We start from the raw sequence: 19,216 nt of genomic DNA, 5'->3' as shown, positions 1-19,216 counted from the left end.
ACTGTCTCCTCATCTGTCCTTTCCAACGTCCATATTCATCAAGACTTCCGTGAGTCTCTCAAGGAGAGATCATGCTGGCCTGTAGCTTGCAACTTCCTATGCTGGGTGCAGCTGTTAGCCTGGATTATATTTGGTTTACAGGAACTTCCTTTATTTTCTACTCATTTTGCCTGATGCCTGCAGCGAATGGTCAGACAGTACCAAAAAATGGAGCGTTAAATAATGACAAGAATCATGACTGGTGGTAGGGTGTCGCCGCCGCCGTTTTAATAACATATACACAGCTAACTTGATAGTTGAAACATGCCATGTAGTCCTAACTTGATAACCCAGAGTACTAACTTGGGTATATTATATTCTGTCTACATCTGGGAACGGGGGGTGGAGGAGAGAATCCCATATAATGTTCTTTTGTGTACCATACTTATTTAGATTAGGAGGAGAGGAACCTTTCTTCTGTGGAGGCTGAGTTGCTTTTCCTTAGGAGTAATCTGTTGGGACGCGGGTGGCGCTGTGGGTTAAACCGCAGAGCCTAGGGCTTGCCGATCAGAAGGTCGGCGGTTCGAATCCCCGCGACAGGATGAGCTCCCATTGCTCGGTCCCTGCTCCTGCCAACCTAGCAGTTCGAAAGCAAACGGCGTTTCCGTGCACTGCTCTGGTTTCACCAGAAACTGCTTAGTCATGCTGGCCACATGACCCGGAAGTTGTCTGGGGACAAATGCCGGCTCTCTCAGCCAGTAAAGAGAGATGAGCGCCGCAACCCTAGAGTTGTCCGCGACTGGACCTAATGGTCAAGGGTCCCTTTACCTTTACCTTTAATCTGTATGTTGCTGGGGCTGCTCTTTCCTTCCTCCCCACCCATCGGGCTGCAGGGGGAGGGACAGCTTGAGCTCTGAACTGAGAGCTTTCAAAGCCCCCCCTTCCCTTCACACTTCTTCCATTAGCGCGATCTCTATTGGCTCACAACCCACCCCTGTCCTGCCTCCTTCTCTTCCTCTAGACACACATCCACAAAATTTGGCCGAGGGCCGCTTGTCTCCCACCCCAGATCTTTTGCATGTAAGTTTCTTATGCAACATAGACCGCGCTGGAAGGTTAATGAGATTCTGTTAGCATAGCTTAGTGATGGGACTCTCACTTTGCATTGTGCATTGGAATGATCTGCGTTATCCAAACTTCTAGGCCAGAGGTTCCCAAACTGGTCTGTGGACCACCCATGGTCTGCAAGCTTCATTCAGGTGTTCTGCAGTGTGTTTATGGAAAAACACCATTTGAATTCTATGTTAGTGGCCCCCTCCAACGACCACTTTGAAAATTGCTGAGGGTCTTAGTGTGGACTCCAAAGCTTTCTCCACTTCTATGATGAATTGGGAAAGAGTCGCTCTGCAGCATGTGGAGTGGTTGCCATCAGCCTCAGCTTAGCCTGGTCTCTGTGCAGATCTTGGACTCCAAATACGAATGAGGTGCTGGGATTCTGGCAGTTTCGGGTGGGGAGGGAAGAAGCACTTTAGAGCATAATAGCATGGAGTACCAGAATAGTAACAGGAAGCAAACGGATCTGAAAAAGATCCAAGCCCTTGAGAAGACCGGCTCAGTGACTAAGCTAGGTTTAATTCTTTGTTTGTTTGCTGGCAGATCATATGCAACTGTTGCCTTGCCCTTTGGGCAGTGCCAACTTGACAGTTTTAAACCAGTGTGACTGGGATTCTTTATCCCCTGCTCTGTGCCTTCCAAGCATGCATTCAGTGCATAGGAGTTACGAATTCACAAATTTTTCATGGTTTTGCATGAACCCTACACAAATACGCAACCATTGTATTTGAGACTTCACCTTCTTGGAAATGGCAACCATGATTATCCCCAGTTGGGGTTCTCCTATAAAAAGAAACCGTTATCCCTGCAAGTGCCAGATTGCAAAGCTTTTAAAACAGTTTCTATCCCTTACTACTGCAACAATATGTCTGGGAGTGTTTGGTAGATAGTTGCTGAAATTTCAGAAGCCAGGGAGGTCACTAAAAGAATGGTTGCCAATGCCTGGGGTTTGTCCTTACACAGGAAAACATGAACCAAGAGATTATGCAGACCAATACAAATGAAAGACTAAATTGTGCAAATCTGCGAAATAAGTTGAACCTGCGTAATTTCTTTTATGTCACAGAATTCAGGTTTTTTTGGAGCAGAATTGGGATTCCCTAGGTAGATGTAGATTTGTTTCTTTGTTTTTAAAACATGGAGTACACACAGCCCTGATTCTCAGGTAACTAATTGATGCAAAGTGATTGTTCGAATGCCTCCTGTTAAGTTTCGGTTGGTTACTAGGCTAATGTGTCACAGCTCTGCTCAGCTTCGGAGAGTCCTGTATCAAGGTCTGCTTCCAACCCCCACCATCCATTGGGTGTTGAAGTTGTTGCTGGCTGTTTCCCTTGGTCGCATTGTCACATGCCACCCAGAACTGTGAACTGTCATCAGCTCCATTGCTGCTTCCTGGCAGATGAGCTAGGCAAAAGCCTGCTCTTTCACATCTGTTTGCTCTGTAGAATTTGCAAATCACTTCTTTGTGCTGTCTCAGTCCACTCTTTCACTTGTACTGGTAATTTACCCTGATCTATCCAGCATCCATTGTCTATGAAAATGTGACATTCCAGGTGTGTTTGTGTCCTCCAGGTTCTTTCCGCACGATGCATCTCAAATGCCTTTCTTTCATCTTAGTTTCAGCATTTCCTTATTATGCCAATAAAGCTCAACCCTTGAACTGAGATACAGCTTAGTGCTTTGTTTATCACCCTGGGGGATATCCTGGCTGACTAAGTCACTTCTCTCAGTGATAACAACTCTGTGTAGTAGTACATCTGAGGTCTGTTCCTCATCTCTCTTATTCTCCCACCACCACCACCCTTCCACCCCACCTCTGACTTATGCACTGCCCTCATCAGTATAAAATCAGTATATCAGCCTTTCAAACCAATTTACTACTTGTGGTTCCCAGGGACTGTATCCTTGGAATGCTCTGAAAGGGTTCCTAATGAATTCTTCTTGTTTTCCTCCTAAAATTCAGTTCCCGTTGCTCCTCGCTGGCGTCGCTTTGCTTTCTTTTTAATTAATTGAATTCATTCTCAAATCCAAGAAAGCCAATTAAACAAGAGCACCCACACGTGTGATTTAATACAAAAATCAAAAGCATGTCTCTAAATCTGATAAATCCTGCTGCACCACCGGAGGCGTCCCAGGGGACCTTGAGCCATGGGGTATTTTACATCTGTTCGTTTCCTCCTCCACTCCGTTGTTGTTGTTTTTTAAAAAAAACTGTTTTAACTATTTATTTTACTTTGCTTATAGGACGCTGAGTGCATTATGAAGTGCAGTCGTGGTGAGGAAACCCCAGCCTCTCAACATCTTAATTTCCCAGAGGCATCTCTACATATAAATGAACATAGGCAGATTGCATGCACATACGTCTCAGGGACCTGCACCCCTGTCCATTCAGTTCCCTAGCAGTGACCCCCCCACACACACACACTATCCAATAAACGTCTTGACCTTCCTCCTAGTGGTTAGGAGGACTCCTCAATAGGTGCCTCTGCAGCTTCTTTGCTGACTCGCCTCCTGCTCTCTTCAAGCAAACAATGAGAGGAGCAGGCTCACCCTGTCACCATCTTCCCCAATGCAGGTGACCTCCAGATGTTCTGAATTACAGTCCCCATCAGCTCCTGCTAACACATCAGTGCTGGCTGGAGCTGATGGTACTTGTAATCTCAAACATCTGGAAGGGCACCTGGTTGGGTTAGACTGCCTTGTCTTCTCTTTCTCTTTCTCTTTCTCTCTCTGAGAGGTGGTGCCGATTTGGCCCAGGAGAAGAGACAAGCTAATGGTCAATGGGCAGGTTAAATGGTGCCTGTTCAGGAAGAGGGCCCAACTAAGAGCATCTTGCCCCAAGACCCTCGGCAACCTCGAAGCATCGCTGCGTGCGGTGCAATTCCCCAGGATGTTCTCCTGCACAGCCTCGTGGAAGAACCCTGGGAAAGCTTTCCTGCTCACTCCTGCAAATTGCATAAACTTCCCCGACACTTCATTAAAGCACTTAGCTGCACACTCCCCATATTAACATTCCCTTTACAAAAACCCCACAACAGCCTATTATGTGATGCCATCAGCAACTGGTGTCCAACTACTTTTAAATGGGCAAGGGATGGACACCCGAGATTGAGCACTAATAGGGCTTAAAAGTGACCACGACAACATATAGGTTGTAAAAAAAAAAAAAAATCTAATCACCTTGTTTTTGTAAAAAGTCTGGGTTATAGCAATCGCTGGCGCCACTTAATTGTTCATTTCAAAGCATGAGGTCAGTCGCTGTCTCAACTACTCTCATTTCAAAATTTCATTAAATCACAGTTTGCAAATTCCATGTAAATTGCTGCTAAGAAGAGGCCTTTGGAGAGCAGCTGCAGGAAGCTTCTAGCTCACTTGCTTCCTCCTCGAGATGTCTTGCCTGGAAATGCTGCCAAAATGTATCTCCTCCAACACACACACACACCCTTTCTGTGTGTTCTCTATAATGCAATGGTGCCCAAAACAACCCACAGCCCTGGCAATTCAGTACGTAATTCCTTGAACACTTTCGTATAGCAATCTCGAGCTATGCTTTCAAAAGAAGCAGGATTCTGCTTTAAAAGTGACAGGATTCCTGACACACTCCAGGGACAAAGTGCTGCACTTTCCCTAATAACCACACCTGAAGAGACCCTGCCCAGGTTTAGGACCCATGAGGACCCACAAAACATGACCCTCTTTCTGTTTTGTGTGCAGAAATCCTCTCCAATCCAGTCCTGTTGCCTGCAGAAGCCATAGTGGCAGAGAACGCAAACGTCTCCTTACAGTGTAACACCTCCAACAGCCTCGATGTCAACGTCACCTGGTTCAAGGGCAGTAACCCTGTCCCAGATAAGGCTATGCTTTTCAGCAGGAACCGAACCCTCACTCTAACTGCCGTCTCCAAAGATGAGGAAGGGATGTATACATGTAAAGCTACCAACCCTGTCAGCAATGCCACAAGCAACCCCAGTAATATTAGCTTGGCATGTAAGTAACCCTGGTTTGAAAATGCTTGGTGGCTCCTTTCTCCTTGCCGTTGCTGCATGCATTTGGCAGGGAGGGCATCTGGGAGTCCTAATGGGGATTTCCTCTCTCCCTTGATCTCCCCACCTTTCTGAAATAAGAGGCGCTGGCGCCCGAAGCATATTTGGAGGCTAGGAGCCCCCTATTCCCTAACCCTGATGTGGGGAGGTAGCTTGTGGGGAGGCGGGAAAAGTACTCTGCAAATGCTGGCAGATGCTGTCTCCTTTATTAATAAAGGCCTGCCTTCTAAATAATAATTTATAAATAATAATCTGGCTGGAAACTTCCAAAAAAAATATTAAAACACTGCAATACATCAAACATTAAAAGCTTCCCTAAACAGGGCTGCCTTCAGATGTCTTCTAAAAGTCTGGTAGTTGTTGTTCTCTTTGACATCTGGTGGGAGGGCATTCCATGGGGAGGGCGCCACTACCGAGAAGGCCCTCTGCCTGGTTCCCTGTAACTTGGCTTCTCGCAGTGAGGGAACCGCCAAAAGCCCTCAGCGCTGGACCTCAGTGTCCGGGTAGAACGATGGGGGTGGAGACGCTCCTTCAGATATACTGGACCGAGGCCATTTAGGGCTTTAAAGGTCAGCACCAACACTTTGAATTGTGCTTGGAAACGTACTGGGAGCCAATGTAGGTCTTTCAAGACCGGTGTTATATGGTCTCGGTGGCCGCTCCCAGTCACCAGTCTAGCTGCCGCATTCTGGATTAGTTGTAGCTTCTGGGTCACCTTCAAAGGTAGCCCCACATAGAGTGCATTGAGGTAGTCCAAGCGAGAGATAACCAGAGCATGCACCACTCTGGCAAGACAGGCTGCGGGCAGGTAGGGTCTCAGCCTGCGTACCAGGTGGAGCTGGTAGACAACCGCCCTGGACACAGAATTAACCTGTACCTCCATGGACAGCTGTGAGTCCAAAATGACTCCCAGGCTGCGCACCTGGTCCTTCAGGGGCACAGTTACCCCATTCAGGACCAGGGAATCCTCCACAGGAATCCTAAAGCTAAGCCCCAGGATTGAAAATGGCTTCGGAGAGCTGAACCCCAGTGAACACTTTCTCAGATTAAGCCCTAAAGCTGGTTGGCCAGCTCTCTTCCTGCGTTTGGGGTGGTGTACGGACACAGGGGGGCAGGACGACACAAACGCACCTCTCCCCTGTTTCCACCCCTTGGTCCTGATTCTACTTGCTTTCCTTTCTAGATGGGCCAAATAACGTTAAGCTGAACCAAACAGGAACCGTAACTCTAAAACTAGGTTCCCGTTTGGCTCTGCTGTGTACTGCAGAGTCCCTACCCGAAGCCCAGTTTCGGTGGTTTTTCAATCATACTAATATGAATGTGACGGCGAACACCTTCAACACAGACTTAACAGCCTGGGAAGATGGAGGCAATTACACCTGCCAGGCTTACAACAGCGTCGTTAAGAAGCTGGCCTCAGCATCTGTCAGTGTGAAATTGACAACGCAGGGTGAGTCCCTTGACAAGCCCACATTTGTCCCTTGTCCCACCAGCATTTTGAATGTCCCACAGTCTCTCCCTGGACCTGATTATTTGGAAATGTGGCCAATCCGAGTGGAATTAACAGAGGAGGACGCAACTGACTTTTTTTGCGGGCAGAAAAGGGTGGTATCTAAAGTCAGCTGCACCAAGATCTCATTGAAACCAGTTGAGTGAGTTCATCCTGACAACTCCCCGTGATCTCAGTGGAACTAGGTGGAACTGGATCCAACCCAAAGGTCTTGTTTAGGCTTTCCCTTGCTCCTGCGCCTTTCATTATTTAAAAAAACATATACCCGGCCTTTCTAGGCGAGATGGCCACGCAGGACTATTAACAGTGTCACAAAATAAAACACGACAAGCAAGATAAGATATAATCAAACAATAAACTGCGTTAAAAAAATTAAACTTTAACTACAGCCTGAAAACGTAATAGCTTCGGTTTTCCCCACCCCGCATTGTTGCAGCTCTTTACTAGCAAAAGCTTCACCTGCTTGGTTTCTGGGTGTCCGACTGCAGTTTAAAGGCACAGATTACGCAGGGCCAGGGTTAAAAAACAGAAGAGGCAGACCTTGTTATCTATTCTTGCACCTGAATGCTAGGGAAAAACTTTGTGGCACATTTTCTGTCGTCTTTAGTATTAAAGCAGCGAGATGCTTTCTTTTGGAGGAGGAATGATGATCCGGAGATGTGTGGACATTGGTTTAGAAGTTGTTCAGAAGTACAAAAATGATACAGGTTGCCTAGGCATTGTAGAAGAGGTGCAGGAAGTGCAAGCCATAGGCTTTTTTATTCTTCTTGTGGGGCTACCCATGTTGCTTTATACACCTGGTCTTCCCACATTCTAAATCCCTTAGGGAGCCCACATGGGTAGAAAGGGCTGCCTGCTCCAGAAGTTGTCCCTCCACACAGGAGGAGCCACAGGTCATCCGGGATGGAGCCTCCACACACCCTTTGTACCTGTGTTGCCCCTGTGCATGTGATGTGTGAAGAGACCTACCGGTTTGCAAGGTACAGAGCTACTCTCTGTACTGCAGCCTGAGAACCCTGTTTCTTGCGTTGGTTCTGGTTTGCCGATTTGTTTGCTTAGCATCATCCATAGGCATGACGTGAATTTGTTAATATTGACTCACTACCAACCCCCTGGTTACAGGAACAAATTTAGATGTTTGTTAATTTTCATCTTCGTTCTCGGCGTTTGAAAAGTCCAACAGCTTCCTCTTACATGCCTCAGACCAAAATGCGACGCAACCTCTCAGCTTAGAGCTGCAAATTTGCAGCAAATAAGAAACGGCCTTTAAGATGCAGAAAGATTGGAAACCTAAGTGGAATATAAGCAGCTGTATATTGCTTTTTATTAGATATTGTTATTTTTATTAAATCGTGTTTTTTTTGTGATTGTGCTTTTAGCAATTGTAAGTTTTTAAACTGTATCTAATGTTGTATTTTAAATTGCTGTAATCCACCCTGGGACTGTAGGGTGAAGGACGTATTATTATTATTAATAATAGTAATAATAGTCATAGAATAATATGAACCAGAAACAGATTCCCTTCTTCTCCTGTGAGTGTGCATCAGAGGGCTCCAAAATCATTTGACCGTGGTGTGTTTCACACAGAACGCTAAGCCAAAGTATGACTAAGTATTAATGAGCAATCGTGTGGGTTGCTCAACACTAGGGTTGCCATATTCCAAAAGTTGTTGAGCTTTTTTTGGCAATGTCCAGGAAATTCCGGACATATGGCAACCCTACTCAACACTATCTAGAGCTAAGCCATGGTTTGTCGTAGCTCATGGTCCAAACCCAGGCTCGTGACATGTCTTCCTCAAGCAAACCACAAGCTGTAAGCCAAGAGCAAACTTTGGCTACAGCCCATGGTTGGTTTGGAGTGAGACAAACCACCAGCCCAGGTACACACAAACCATGACTTAGCTCCTGGTAGGAGAGCAGCAGCCGGGCTAGGGAGGAGGTAGCCATCACCAACTTGAATAACCGAATAACCTCTGAGTAGATATGGTTAGGGACTGCACTGTTAGCTTTGGTTTACAAAGCCCTATAGAGCTTGGGATGAGGATATTTGCAGGACTTCCTCCTCCCGAGTAGGCTGCCCACGTCACTATGGCTTAAAGATGGGAACCCCCAACCATATCAGACCTTTATGAAGGTTACATTCTTAAGAGTCGAGAGGGCCTTTTCTGTTGTGGCCCCTACCATGTGGATTGCTCACTCTCCCTATTGAAATTAGGCCAGTCTGGCTGCTTTTGCCAGCGGTTAAAGATCTGTCTCTTTGCCCTGGCCTTTCCTGGCCTCTAGTACTTGGTTGATTATTCCAGTTTTGTTGAATCCCATAAGGTTTCTGGGTTGTGAGCCGTTTTGCTATTACGGCAAATGAAAAGTGCTGTAGAATTTTTTAAAAAATTAATCCAAAGGCCATCGCTTATGAGGAAAGGGGATATGAAGTGAAAGTTTGAGAAGCCTCGCTGCACCCATACCACATAGAAACTTGGGGTAATGTTGCCTCCTCTTTTTTCACTCCTGCCCCTTTGCTTTGTTAACAGTAGTCAGACCATGCAGAAAACAAGCTGGTGAAGTTTTTTCTCCCACCATTTATCTCCATGCCAGAAAAATGTTCACTGTCTGAATTTCTGTTTGTCAGAGTGATGTTGAAGGCACAGGAGCTAGGGACGCTAAAATAAATCAACAGATGGCAACCTTGGCTAGAGGTCCCAAAAGACTGACTTAGTAAAGGGAAAGGGGCATTACGGTCATAGAGTTGCTTTTCTTTTGGGGGGGATGGAAACTTCTGCATATCAACCTGTTGTGCTTCCTATTTCTGGTTATTTGGCTATAGCTTTTGATAGAATACAGGTAATTGAACAAACGTGGTTGCATTACACTCTTCTTTAAATTATCTTTCCATTGATATATAATTTTATGGTCTTACCCCCCCCCCCCAAAAAAAATGGTGTTATGAGACATCTCATCTCGGAAATACACTTTTCCCAAAAGGTTTCCATAATTTTGGCCACTAGTGTATACTGTACTTTCCAAAGTTCACAATTCCTCTTGTTCCCCTCTTCCAGAATCAACTCCACAAGGTTCGGGTCTCAGTCCAGGACAAATTGTTGGAATTGTCATAGGTTGTGTGCTTGGAGTAGCACTCATTGGAGGTCTGGGATATTTCCTGTTCACCAAGACTGCCTTGGGGTAAGTTTGCCATCCCGTTCATCTTGGATTGGGGTTCCCTATTTGCCATCTGAATTTACCATCTCCCCAGCTTCTCTAGGACCTTTCTGCTCTATTTACCTGGTTTGATTGGTCTCTCTGCTCACGCTTGGGGTTTGAGGCTGTCTCAGGGGTGCGGGATTCTTTCCTGTCTCCCCAGCCTGGGTCGGAGCCCTGTCTTACACATCTCTTGGAAGAACCAAGTGTGTCCTGCTGTTCATGCCTCCCAGCCAAAGCACAGACACTAACCCGGGTTTCCAGATTCAAGATGGGACAGGGGAAGAAACTTCTGCTTCCACTGTGACACTTGGAAAGAACTTGAATAAGTTGCAGCGGCTGAAATTTCCCGCTTCTGTATAGCCTGTCAAAAGACACAGAAGGCCTGCCCCCTGTTGAATCTGGTGATTCCAAAAGCGCACACATTTTATTTATTGATTTATAAATAAATTTATTTATTATAACAAATATGTGTATACTGCTGTAATATAACAAATTTATCAAAGCAGTGTACAACAATAAAAGCATAAAATCATACAGTGAAACCACTAAAAGCATTCAAAAAGTTTAAAACACACATATGGAGCAAATGGATAATTATGATTGGAGGGACCCTTTTTAAAAAGTGTTAAGTTGTATTGTTTAGGCAACAATATAACGTATGGACATGCCAGACTTTCAGCTATCAGGGACCCTGAAAAGTCAAATACATATGTAAGTGGGGAGATCGTAAGGGGTGGGGAAGAATGGTGATAGTGCCAAAATTTCAAAGACTGGCGGTGTTCACGGGAGGAGAAAATTCGTGTCCTGAACTCAGAACAGACGTATAAAGGTCGGGGGTGTCTGAAAGACAGAGAGACTGGGGGTGGGGTGTTCAGATCATCTCCAACACTTGCCAGTGAAGCCATAAGCAATGGAAGACGAAACAAGACTGGCCCATGGCTACTGGTTTTTGCTCGTAACCACATAGGGGTGTGCCCTAGGCCTATTCTCAGTTCACACAGGGAAACAGCGAGGCCCCCCTAAGGCCTTGCCAGTGCCCTTTTATGACCAGTTGAGGACCCTTCAACTCTGTAGATGTTGATGGACTACAAGTTGCATCATCCCTGACTAGTGGCCCTGTTAGCTGAGAATCATGGGAGATGTAGTCCAACAGCATCTGAAGGGCCAGAGGTTGCCCTTGAACTGAGTGCGCTCTTTAGAACATGTCCCAGAATTCCCTGCAATTTACCGGGGTTTCCTTTGCTGTCACATGAGGGTTCCCTTTGCAAACAGGTCAATACGGGGAAGGTTCCGTCAGTGTAGAAAGTTTGGAAACCACCACTGGTGTGGCCAAGGGCAAGATAAAAATTGGATGGATGACTATGTGGCACAAAGAAAGCGAATGAGATTTATTATTTCACGTGACTGGTCACTAGTATAGGACGAGGGGTAATGTGCTGGTTCTGTTGTTGGGGCAGAGACCCCCTGCTTGCTATAGGATCAAACAGTGTCTGCTGTTTACCTAGGAGGACGGAACAACACTCATCTAATGGAAACATACCCTCAGCTCCCGGCCGCAGTAAGTATCAGCCCAAGGGGCTGGGCCGGGGTCTGTGTGACGCATGTTGTGTGCTCTATGTTACTCTCCCCGGCCACCATCACCCCGTTTAGGCTGAGCCTTTATAGTTCACAAAGAAAGTAGATGGCCTTCCTGTGCACTTCTGTGCCAAAGCATGGGCAAGTAGGACTGCTCCATCCCCAACCCAGATGCATCGTGGGAAACTCCTGCTTAATCCGTTTCATGGGAGCGGGGAGAAAGGACTTCACAGCTGCTCCAGCTCCCATTTCCAAGTGACTGGCTGGGGGAATCTCTTCTCTGACCCCTCCTGGGGAGGGGAAAGGGAGCTGCTGTTTTCTGTGGAGTGTGGGTATCTTCCTGTCGCCCTCTCCGCCCACCCCACAAAAACCCTTCATTGTCTTTTTGGGATACCTACTGTGGCTCTGTAGCCAGCCTGGTGGTGGAAAAGCTCATGAGAGGGGACTTGCAGGAGGTGATGGGGCTCGCCAGACTGGTCTCTCCAGAGAAAGTCCATTTCTGCCCTCTGCACCGCCACCGTAATTTTCCTGGAATCAAGTCTATCCAAGACCGTTCTTTGCCTGCCTCTTTAATCATGCTTGGGCTTCGGTGCAAAGCAAGGAACGGAAGTGAAGAATTGAGGGGTGAGGGTGGAAGCAGGTGGCTCCCTTCCTCTACTCCCTACATTGGCCTTGGAGTGCTCAGGTGGACTCAGCACAGGTAGGAAGATGCAGCAGGTGGGGCTGGAGCACGGGGGAAGGGTGTGAGATGGGGGAAAGACTGGAGTGAGGAGGGGACGGTCTACAAGCACACACACATCCCCTCTCCTGTCCCACCTGTCCAGCTGATGGACCGCTACCTTGCTCACCTTTGGTCCCTACCCTGCATTCAGCTCTCACCTGGGGCTCCTAGAAGCTGTCAGCAGGCGACAGCAACCACACCCTGGAAACGGCTTCAACTGGCCGGCTAAACCAGGTGAGGGTAGCCAATGGGTCTCACACCCTCAGTGAGCTAGGGACTTTTCCCTGCATGCGAAGACAGACTCTGGCAGATAGAGCAGACGAGATCAAAAGCTGGTCCAGCGGTCAAGAAGGCAGTTTCTGCACATGCTGTCGAGGGAAGTGAGGGGCAGATGGGGCTCATCCATCTGGGATGGGAGCCCATCTAGGAGAAGGAAAACTCTGATCCTAAACCTCTGCTGCCTTGTGGGATATCTTCGGGAGAAGAACAGTCTCAGGAGTAAACCCTACACAACTCCAGAGTGGAGTCCCTAAAACGGTTGGCGTTGTACAACTCCTGCAGCCTCGCTGGCGCCAAATGTCTTGCTCTGCTTTCCTTTGGACCACATCAGCGAGGCCAAGAGGGCGGGCTGGTCATGTGGGCAGCTCAGGACCTCTAGGCACACTTGGATGCTGCTCGCGCAGCGCTTTGACTTCACTCCCAGGGGCGCACTGTCTCTCAAGACAGACAGATACCTAAACATGTGTTGCTTATGTCTGCCATGTTGTAGGATTGCCAGTCTGGGCTCAGTGTAGGCTTCTGGGCTATTAAGAGAGAATGTTTACCTGCTAGGCCTTCCCCCCTCCCCTTTCACTAAACTGTGGTTTAGTGAAACTAGCAGCTGTGCATACCCCGTGGACCTCTCCTTTCTATGCAGCCCTAAAAGTGGGGGTAGCTAAGCTGTGCCCCCCCAGATCCTGTTGGATTCTCCTGTTGGGAGCCCAGCAATGTCTGGATGGCACATGGTCAAAGAGGTCAGCCCTAAAGGAATCCAACCCTTTAGAAGATTCCTGATCCCAAGGGGGAAATCCTGGCCAGGCACCTTCATTGCTTACCACATTACTAATCCAGCTCACCCCATTTGTCCTGTCTGCTTCCGCTAATCCAGTGGGAGTCCCCGCCCCACTGTGGTCCAAGGGCAGAGGGTTGTGGGTTTTCAGTGTCTCCTGCTTGGCTCCCGTGGGCTTGTGTTCAGGCTCTGTCTGTTGTACCTGCCAGTTCCCTGATACTCTCTCTCTGTCCTGTCTCTGTCATTTCAGACCAGGGCGTCACTGACACCAAACCCACACCGGTAAGGACGGAATCATGATATTGAAGTCCGTATCATGATATTGGTTTCATAATTTTTGACCTGGCAATATCTTGCAAATCATGATGTGTGTGTGTGTGTTTGTGTGTGCTATCCAAAAATCACAATGCGGGGGAAACCGTGAAGCCAGCCAATGCCTCAACATAGCTCCATCCTTATTTCAGACATTGTGATGTATCGGTACATTGCGATGTTTAGCTGGTGATATATCACAGTGCTGAAAACCAGATATCACCCAGCCCTAGAGGGGTCTGGGGGCTTCCTGAGCCCATTCCCAATCCTGGAACAAGGAAGCAGCCCCAACTCTTTGGCATGCCAACAGCAGCTTCATCTGCAGAACATAGCAATGTGACAACGACTCAAGTTCTTGATGGGGACAAGAAGTTTGGATTGCCTTAATGGTGGCATCAGTCCTTCATTAGAGATTTCCAGGCAGAAGCTGCACTGGTCCACCTAGCATAGATACTGTAGTAGTGGATTTCTTGCATCAGCAGGTCATGGGATGGATGACCCCCGAGGTCCCTTCCAAATTTTCAGAAGCATTATCATGCTTAACAAACAATCTGCCTCTCCCCACCCTTGTGTTCTGGTCACTTGGTATCCTAGCCCTAATGATCCAGGATTCTGGCCTGAGAGGTGAGTGGACTTTGGTGCCCGTACAGCCAAACTACCCTGGGGATGTCTTGCTTGCTCCAGGGTAAGTGAGGTAAGTCTGTACAGTCTGCTGGTCAACGTAGAGTTTAATTTTACCACGCTTCTAGCACCTCCGAGGGAATTAGATGTGTCTCTCTCAGAGCAGGAGGAGAGGGCTCCCTAAAGGGGAACTAGGAGCTAGTTGCTAGGAGATTCATCAGCTTCTCTTTGGCCTCCACCTCACCTGTTTGGAACAGCCTCCCCTGGGAGGTGTTGGACTCTCCTTCCCTGGAGGTTTTTAAGCAGAGGTCGGATGGTCATCTGTCAAGGATGCTTTAGCTGACATTCCTGCGTTGTGGGACCGTTGAGGTCCCTTCCGATTCTACAATTCTGTGATTCTGTGATCGCCACCTTTTAAAATAGACCTGCTCATGTGCAGTGGGTAGGGGACTTGGGGCTCAGGTGGTGCTGGCTAAAGGCTTAGCCACAATTACTTTTTGCCCTTCTCTTTCCAGGCACAGGTCCACGCTTTAAAACTTGAGCTCCTTTCTTTTGCCCCAGAGCAAAATCTAACTATTTGAAGCTGAAGCACAACAAATGGCCATTCAAGTTTTCTGTGGGTTGCCATTTGCTCCAATTCAGCTTTAAAGAGCAGGTTCTTGTGCAGAAAGCTATGGATAAAAAAAAAAAAAGAATGCTCAGACACAGAGCTTTAAAGTGTGGACCGTTCCTGGAAAGCATGGAGGAAAAGTTAAGTGTGGATAAGCTGTAAGTGTTGGCCAGCAGAGGAGGAAGACCAGAGCAAAAACAGCCAGAAGCAAAAACTAGACAACCTAGTAAGCTTAAAAGTAATCTTAATTGCGCAGATGGTTAAATTCCAATGAAATGAAATGTGTTTCAAAATATCAAAATAAGAGTTTAGTTCTTGGCTGTTACCCTGGTACTTTTGCACTCGCTGGCTAGATCACTGGAAGTTTGATGTTTCCTGAGTAACAGATTGATTATCGATTGCATGCTTTTCCTTATAACCTTGCAAGTGAAAAGGCCTGCGCCTTGCTGTGTGCTGCTGTTTGCTTTTCTTAATTCCATTGAAAGCTGGAGATTCGGGGAAGGGCCTTTCAAGATCCCAGGAGGGGCTGCTCCCCCCCACAGGCCCACCTGTGGCAAGGGCCCTGCCTTCGAACCTTCCTTTGCTCCCCCTGACTCCTTCTTGTGGTCTCTTGCAGGGTGAAGAGGACATACAATATTCAACACTAGCCTTCAAGGCCAGCCACCCTCCTCAGCCACAGCCAGCGGCCGCCCGGCCTTTGGAAAGCAACATAATATACTCAGAAATCAAGAAGAAATGATCAGAGATGAATCTCCCCTAATGGGCTCACCAGTGCAAACATCCCCTATGACTCACCTCTGCTTCATTTGCCTGGATTTTATTTTGGTTGGGGGGGTTAAAAAAACTGTTGCCTCTTCTGAAGATAAGACTATCGGTCCCTCCCTTACACACACACACACACACACACACCACTCAAATGGTTCTCCTCTACCAACCTGAGCTGAAAACAAAAAAAGCAGAAGTTTGTCTCCACGCCCTGCCACCTTCTGTAATTGAGGCCAGGGTTTGGCATGGAACCAAACCGTTTGAAAGCAGGCCTTTCTTCCACCCACCCTGCCGTGGCTGGCATGCATGACAAGAGGGAGGCTGTTTCATCCTCGGATCTGTGTGGGGACAAACTAGAAACATTTTAGATACCTCCTTTCCCTTTCACTCTCTCTCTCTCTCTTCCCATCCTGCTATCGTTTCGCTTCCTGGCTGTGCCAAACCTCCCCTCTTTCTCCTGTCCCTCGGGTTGTGGTGTCGCTAGGCAGCAGTGTGGCTGCTGCTCCCTCAGGCTTACCCCAGACACCACAAGCCCTCCCTGAGGGAGCTGGATTCCAGGCACTGGCGAAGAAAGCGCTCGATATCCGGGAAAGTGTGCACTGGGAAACAGGCTGGTGTGGCAGCTGTGTCCAGGGCCAGTCTGGACTGGAGAGGACCTTTGCTCCTGATGCCTCCCATCTGACTCCAGATACTTCTGAGCTTAATTCTTTTTTGAGGAGGCATAAAACTTGCTTGGGGGTCAGGCCAGACCCGTGGACCCCTCTTGCTGTCCAGAATGAACTGGCAACAGGCGACAGCAAACACCCTTTGCCCTGCAGTCTGGCTTTCGGCTTCAGCTATTCTTTTGCTCATGTGAATTTGAAAGTGCCCTATGTGTGGATGTGGAACTCAGGGTGACATGTGGGTGGGAGGGAGGATTTGTGGTGGCAAAGCCATAATTATTTCCCCTCTACCTTGTAAGGCCACCGGTCATCCCTTCTCCACCACCACCACCCTATTTCTCGTGATTAACAACCAAATTCAGTCTATAACAGAAGGAGCAAGATGCTTCTGCAGAGCAGATTGGTTAAGCACATCAGGCCTGCTATAGAACATGGGGTGAGTTGAGGCGTCTTGAATAGATTCCCTTCCATGTTTCTCCAGCTACGTGGTGTCTAGAAATGGAAGAGAACTGTGCCAAATGTCTGGAGGCTTAGAGCACTGGATAGGGGTTAGGAAGCCACCACTCGTGGAAGAGGAAGAGATCCGATGTCTCCCCGTGTCCCCTGGGCGACCGCAGAGCCAGTGGGCAAAGCACTGGGGTCGGTTGCAATAACCATGACGCTCGCTGAGCAGCCTTGAGCAAGTTAACTACCCCTCAGACTAACCTTTGCAGAATCGTTGTGGGGCTACAGTGAGATAAGGCTATAACAATAATAATGCCTCAATCCTGGAGCCAGCAGGAGGCGGGGGGGTCTCAGGAGATTAATTTATTTTAATTGCAGGTGTAGAATCAGGGACAGGGGGTTCTGCATTCTAGATTAGCTCAACTCCCACGCTGCAAAGAAATGTCTCAGAACGGGCAGGCGAACTGCAAAATTCAACGAAGTGTGGCGAGGAAGAATGGGGGAGGGCGCTTAGCAGCGAGCAGTTGTCCGTTTTGCTTCAAACATCAGCACCGGTTTTGCAACTAGCCAGCTTCTAGCTAATGGGGCAGACATGCCGGGCACTGTTGATGTTAGCCTGAGCCAAAGGCAGACCTCGTAAAATCTCTGATAGGAACGAGAGGGGAATCCCGTGCCTTCTGCTCCCTCGTTGTGTTGTTTGGGTGTACGTTTTCCTCCTCCACCACCCCACGCCGAAAGTTTGTCATCTTCGACTGAGAGTGCCCCTCTGCTGCGATAGCATCTCGTACACTCTGGGCCTCGCTAATCGCTGGGTGTGGCTGGAAGACGGCATGTATTCACGTTAAGCTTCAGGACAGAAGGACAATGGAGCAGTGTTTGGAACAAGCGCAGGGCTCATCATGCCCCAGTTAACCCATGCGTCGTTCTCCCATCTTGAGGAGGCCTGGCACAGTCGTCTGCAATGAAGGAACCCCCACAAAAGAAAGCTTGTCTCCCTCTTGCATCCGGTTGGCACCGGGCCTTTGGAATGATTACTCGGTGTCCTGCGGGACAGGAGAAGCAGCGAAGGCCGCTCAGATCTGAGTGAGAGTGCAAAATTGGAGATGGAACGCAAAGCTGGTGATTGTGGAAATTTGGGCTGTCATTATGGTTGTAAAATGATGAATAATTTTGTTTTTAATAATAACGATAATAATAAATTGAGAATGGAAAAGACTTTTGTGTACATTATGGAGGGGGAGGCAGGACCAGCCTGCCCGTGAGGCAAGGATACCCGGGGGCAACAGATCCAGCTTTCAAGGAATGTATCATCCGCTGTTACTGCTCCAGCTGCAGCACACCCCAAATTCAGTGGCCTCTTAGAGAACAAGAGGTGCTGCCAGTCTCCTTCCCTATGCTTGTTCCTGATGAAGGTCTTTATTCCCACCTTGTTCCTGATGTAGATCTTCACTCACTCCTTCTTCCCTGGCCGGGGAAGGGACACCATTTTGTGGTTCGCCTCAGGTGCCAAAATGTATTGGGGTAGCCGTAAAGGTAAAGGGACCCCTGACCATTAGGTCCAGTCGTGGCCAACTCTGGGGTTGCGGCGCTCATCTTGCTTTATTGGCCAAGGGAGCCGGCGTTCAGCTTCCGGGTCATGGCCAGCATGACAAAGTCGCTTCTGGCGAATCAGAGCAGCACACGGAAACGCCGTTTACCTTCCCGCTAGAGCGGTACCTATTTATCTACTTGCACTTTGACGTACTTTCGAACTGCTAGGTTGGCAGGAGCAGGGACTGAGCAACGGGAGCTCACCCTGTCGCGGGGATTCGAACCGCCAACCTTCTGATCGGCAAGTCCTAGGCTCTGTGGTTTAACCCACAGCGCCCCCTGCATCCCGGGGTGGCCCTAGGGGGAAGCAATAGGATCCTGTAACTTGACAGGGGACAAAAATAAGACTTTTCTTGTTCCTGGGCCTTTAGCAACAGTTTGATCAGCTGAAACTGGGCAGTGAAGCTTTTCACTCACATGATGACATGCAAATGAATCTCTGCAAATCAGGCTGCTGCTAAGAGTAACAGAAGCAGCAGCAATGCAGCAGGAAGGTCTGGTGAGAATGTGTCAGGCAGGCTGGCCTGCACAACTCATGACCCATTAAGAATAGTGGCCCGCCTGGAAGCTGCCTGCCTGAGACTGCAGACATGAGGGAGCGGTGAGATAGCATCTCGAGCTCTTGCAGGACACAATGCATGGGTGTTAGATTGCATAAGCCTTTGTAGCTCAGACATTTTATGGGTCGGGTGTGCGGTGGTATTCTGCTTGACTGATCTACCAGGCAAACCTTTCCCCCCACTTCCTGGCTGTCCTACAGCCCATAGATGCAGCTTGTCTTGCAAGGTCCCTGGTCTCTAGAATGTGATGCCATCGCAACTCACCTTTCCCTGCTCCTCCTCATGCCCTCCCACCCATCAGAGGTGCTCCTCAGCGCCTTCCCTTTGACCCTTGCAGTTACATCACAGTTTTCTGTCGCTTTGCATCTTTGGGAGTTTGCATGAGCAAACTGAAAGTCAGCAGAGCAGCTTTTCTTGCTGCCGCACCTGCATGTCAGTAAAATTTTGCATGTCAAATATCTTCCAGTG

At 48.2% G+C, this 19,216-nt stretch overlaps 2 protein-coding genes across 3 annotated transcripts in view; both read left to right on the top strand.

Moving 5' to 3' along the window:
* The window catches only part of LOC310712591 (cell adhesion molecule CEACAM5-like), a 51,216-nt gene extending 33,405 nt beyond the window's left edge, over positions 1 to 17,811 (top strand). For both annotated transcript variants that reach the window (XM_083515792.1, XM_083515791.1), the window contains 6 exons: positions 4,807 to 5,079; positions 6,319 to 6,585; positions 9,699 to 9,822; positions 11,346 to 11,398; positions 13,435 to 13,466; positions 15,344 to 17,811. In XM_083515792.1, coding sequence (XP_083371918.1) covers positions 4,807 to 5,079; positions 6,319 to 6,585; positions 9,699 to 9,822; positions 11,346 to 11,398; positions 13,435 to 13,466; positions 15,344 to 15,466 — 872 coding nt within the window. In that variant the 3' untranslated portion in view covers positions 15,467 to 17,811. The remainder of the gene's footprint in view (positions 1 to 4,806; positions 5,080 to 6,318; positions 6,586 to 9,698; positions 9,823 to 11,345; positions 11,399 to 13,434; positions 13,467 to 15,343) is intronic.
* Positions 1 to 19,216, top strand: part of LIPE (lipase E, hormone sensitive type) — a 120,069-nt gene that overhangs the window by 31,048 nt on the left and 69,805 nt on the right. The gene's annotated exons all lie outside the window — the stretch shown is intronic.

The sequence above is a fragment of the Podarcis liolepis genome (genome assembly GCF_965112155.1).
Source record: "Podarcis liolepis genome assembly, chromosome: 7".
Taxonomy (NCBI): domain Eukaryota; kingdom Metazoa; phylum Chordata; class Lepidosauria; order Squamata; family Lacertidae; genus Podarcis; species Podarcis liolepis.
The sequence above is the reverse complement of the archived record's forward strand: the minus strand, read 5'-3'. Positions and strand labels throughout refer to the sequence as shown.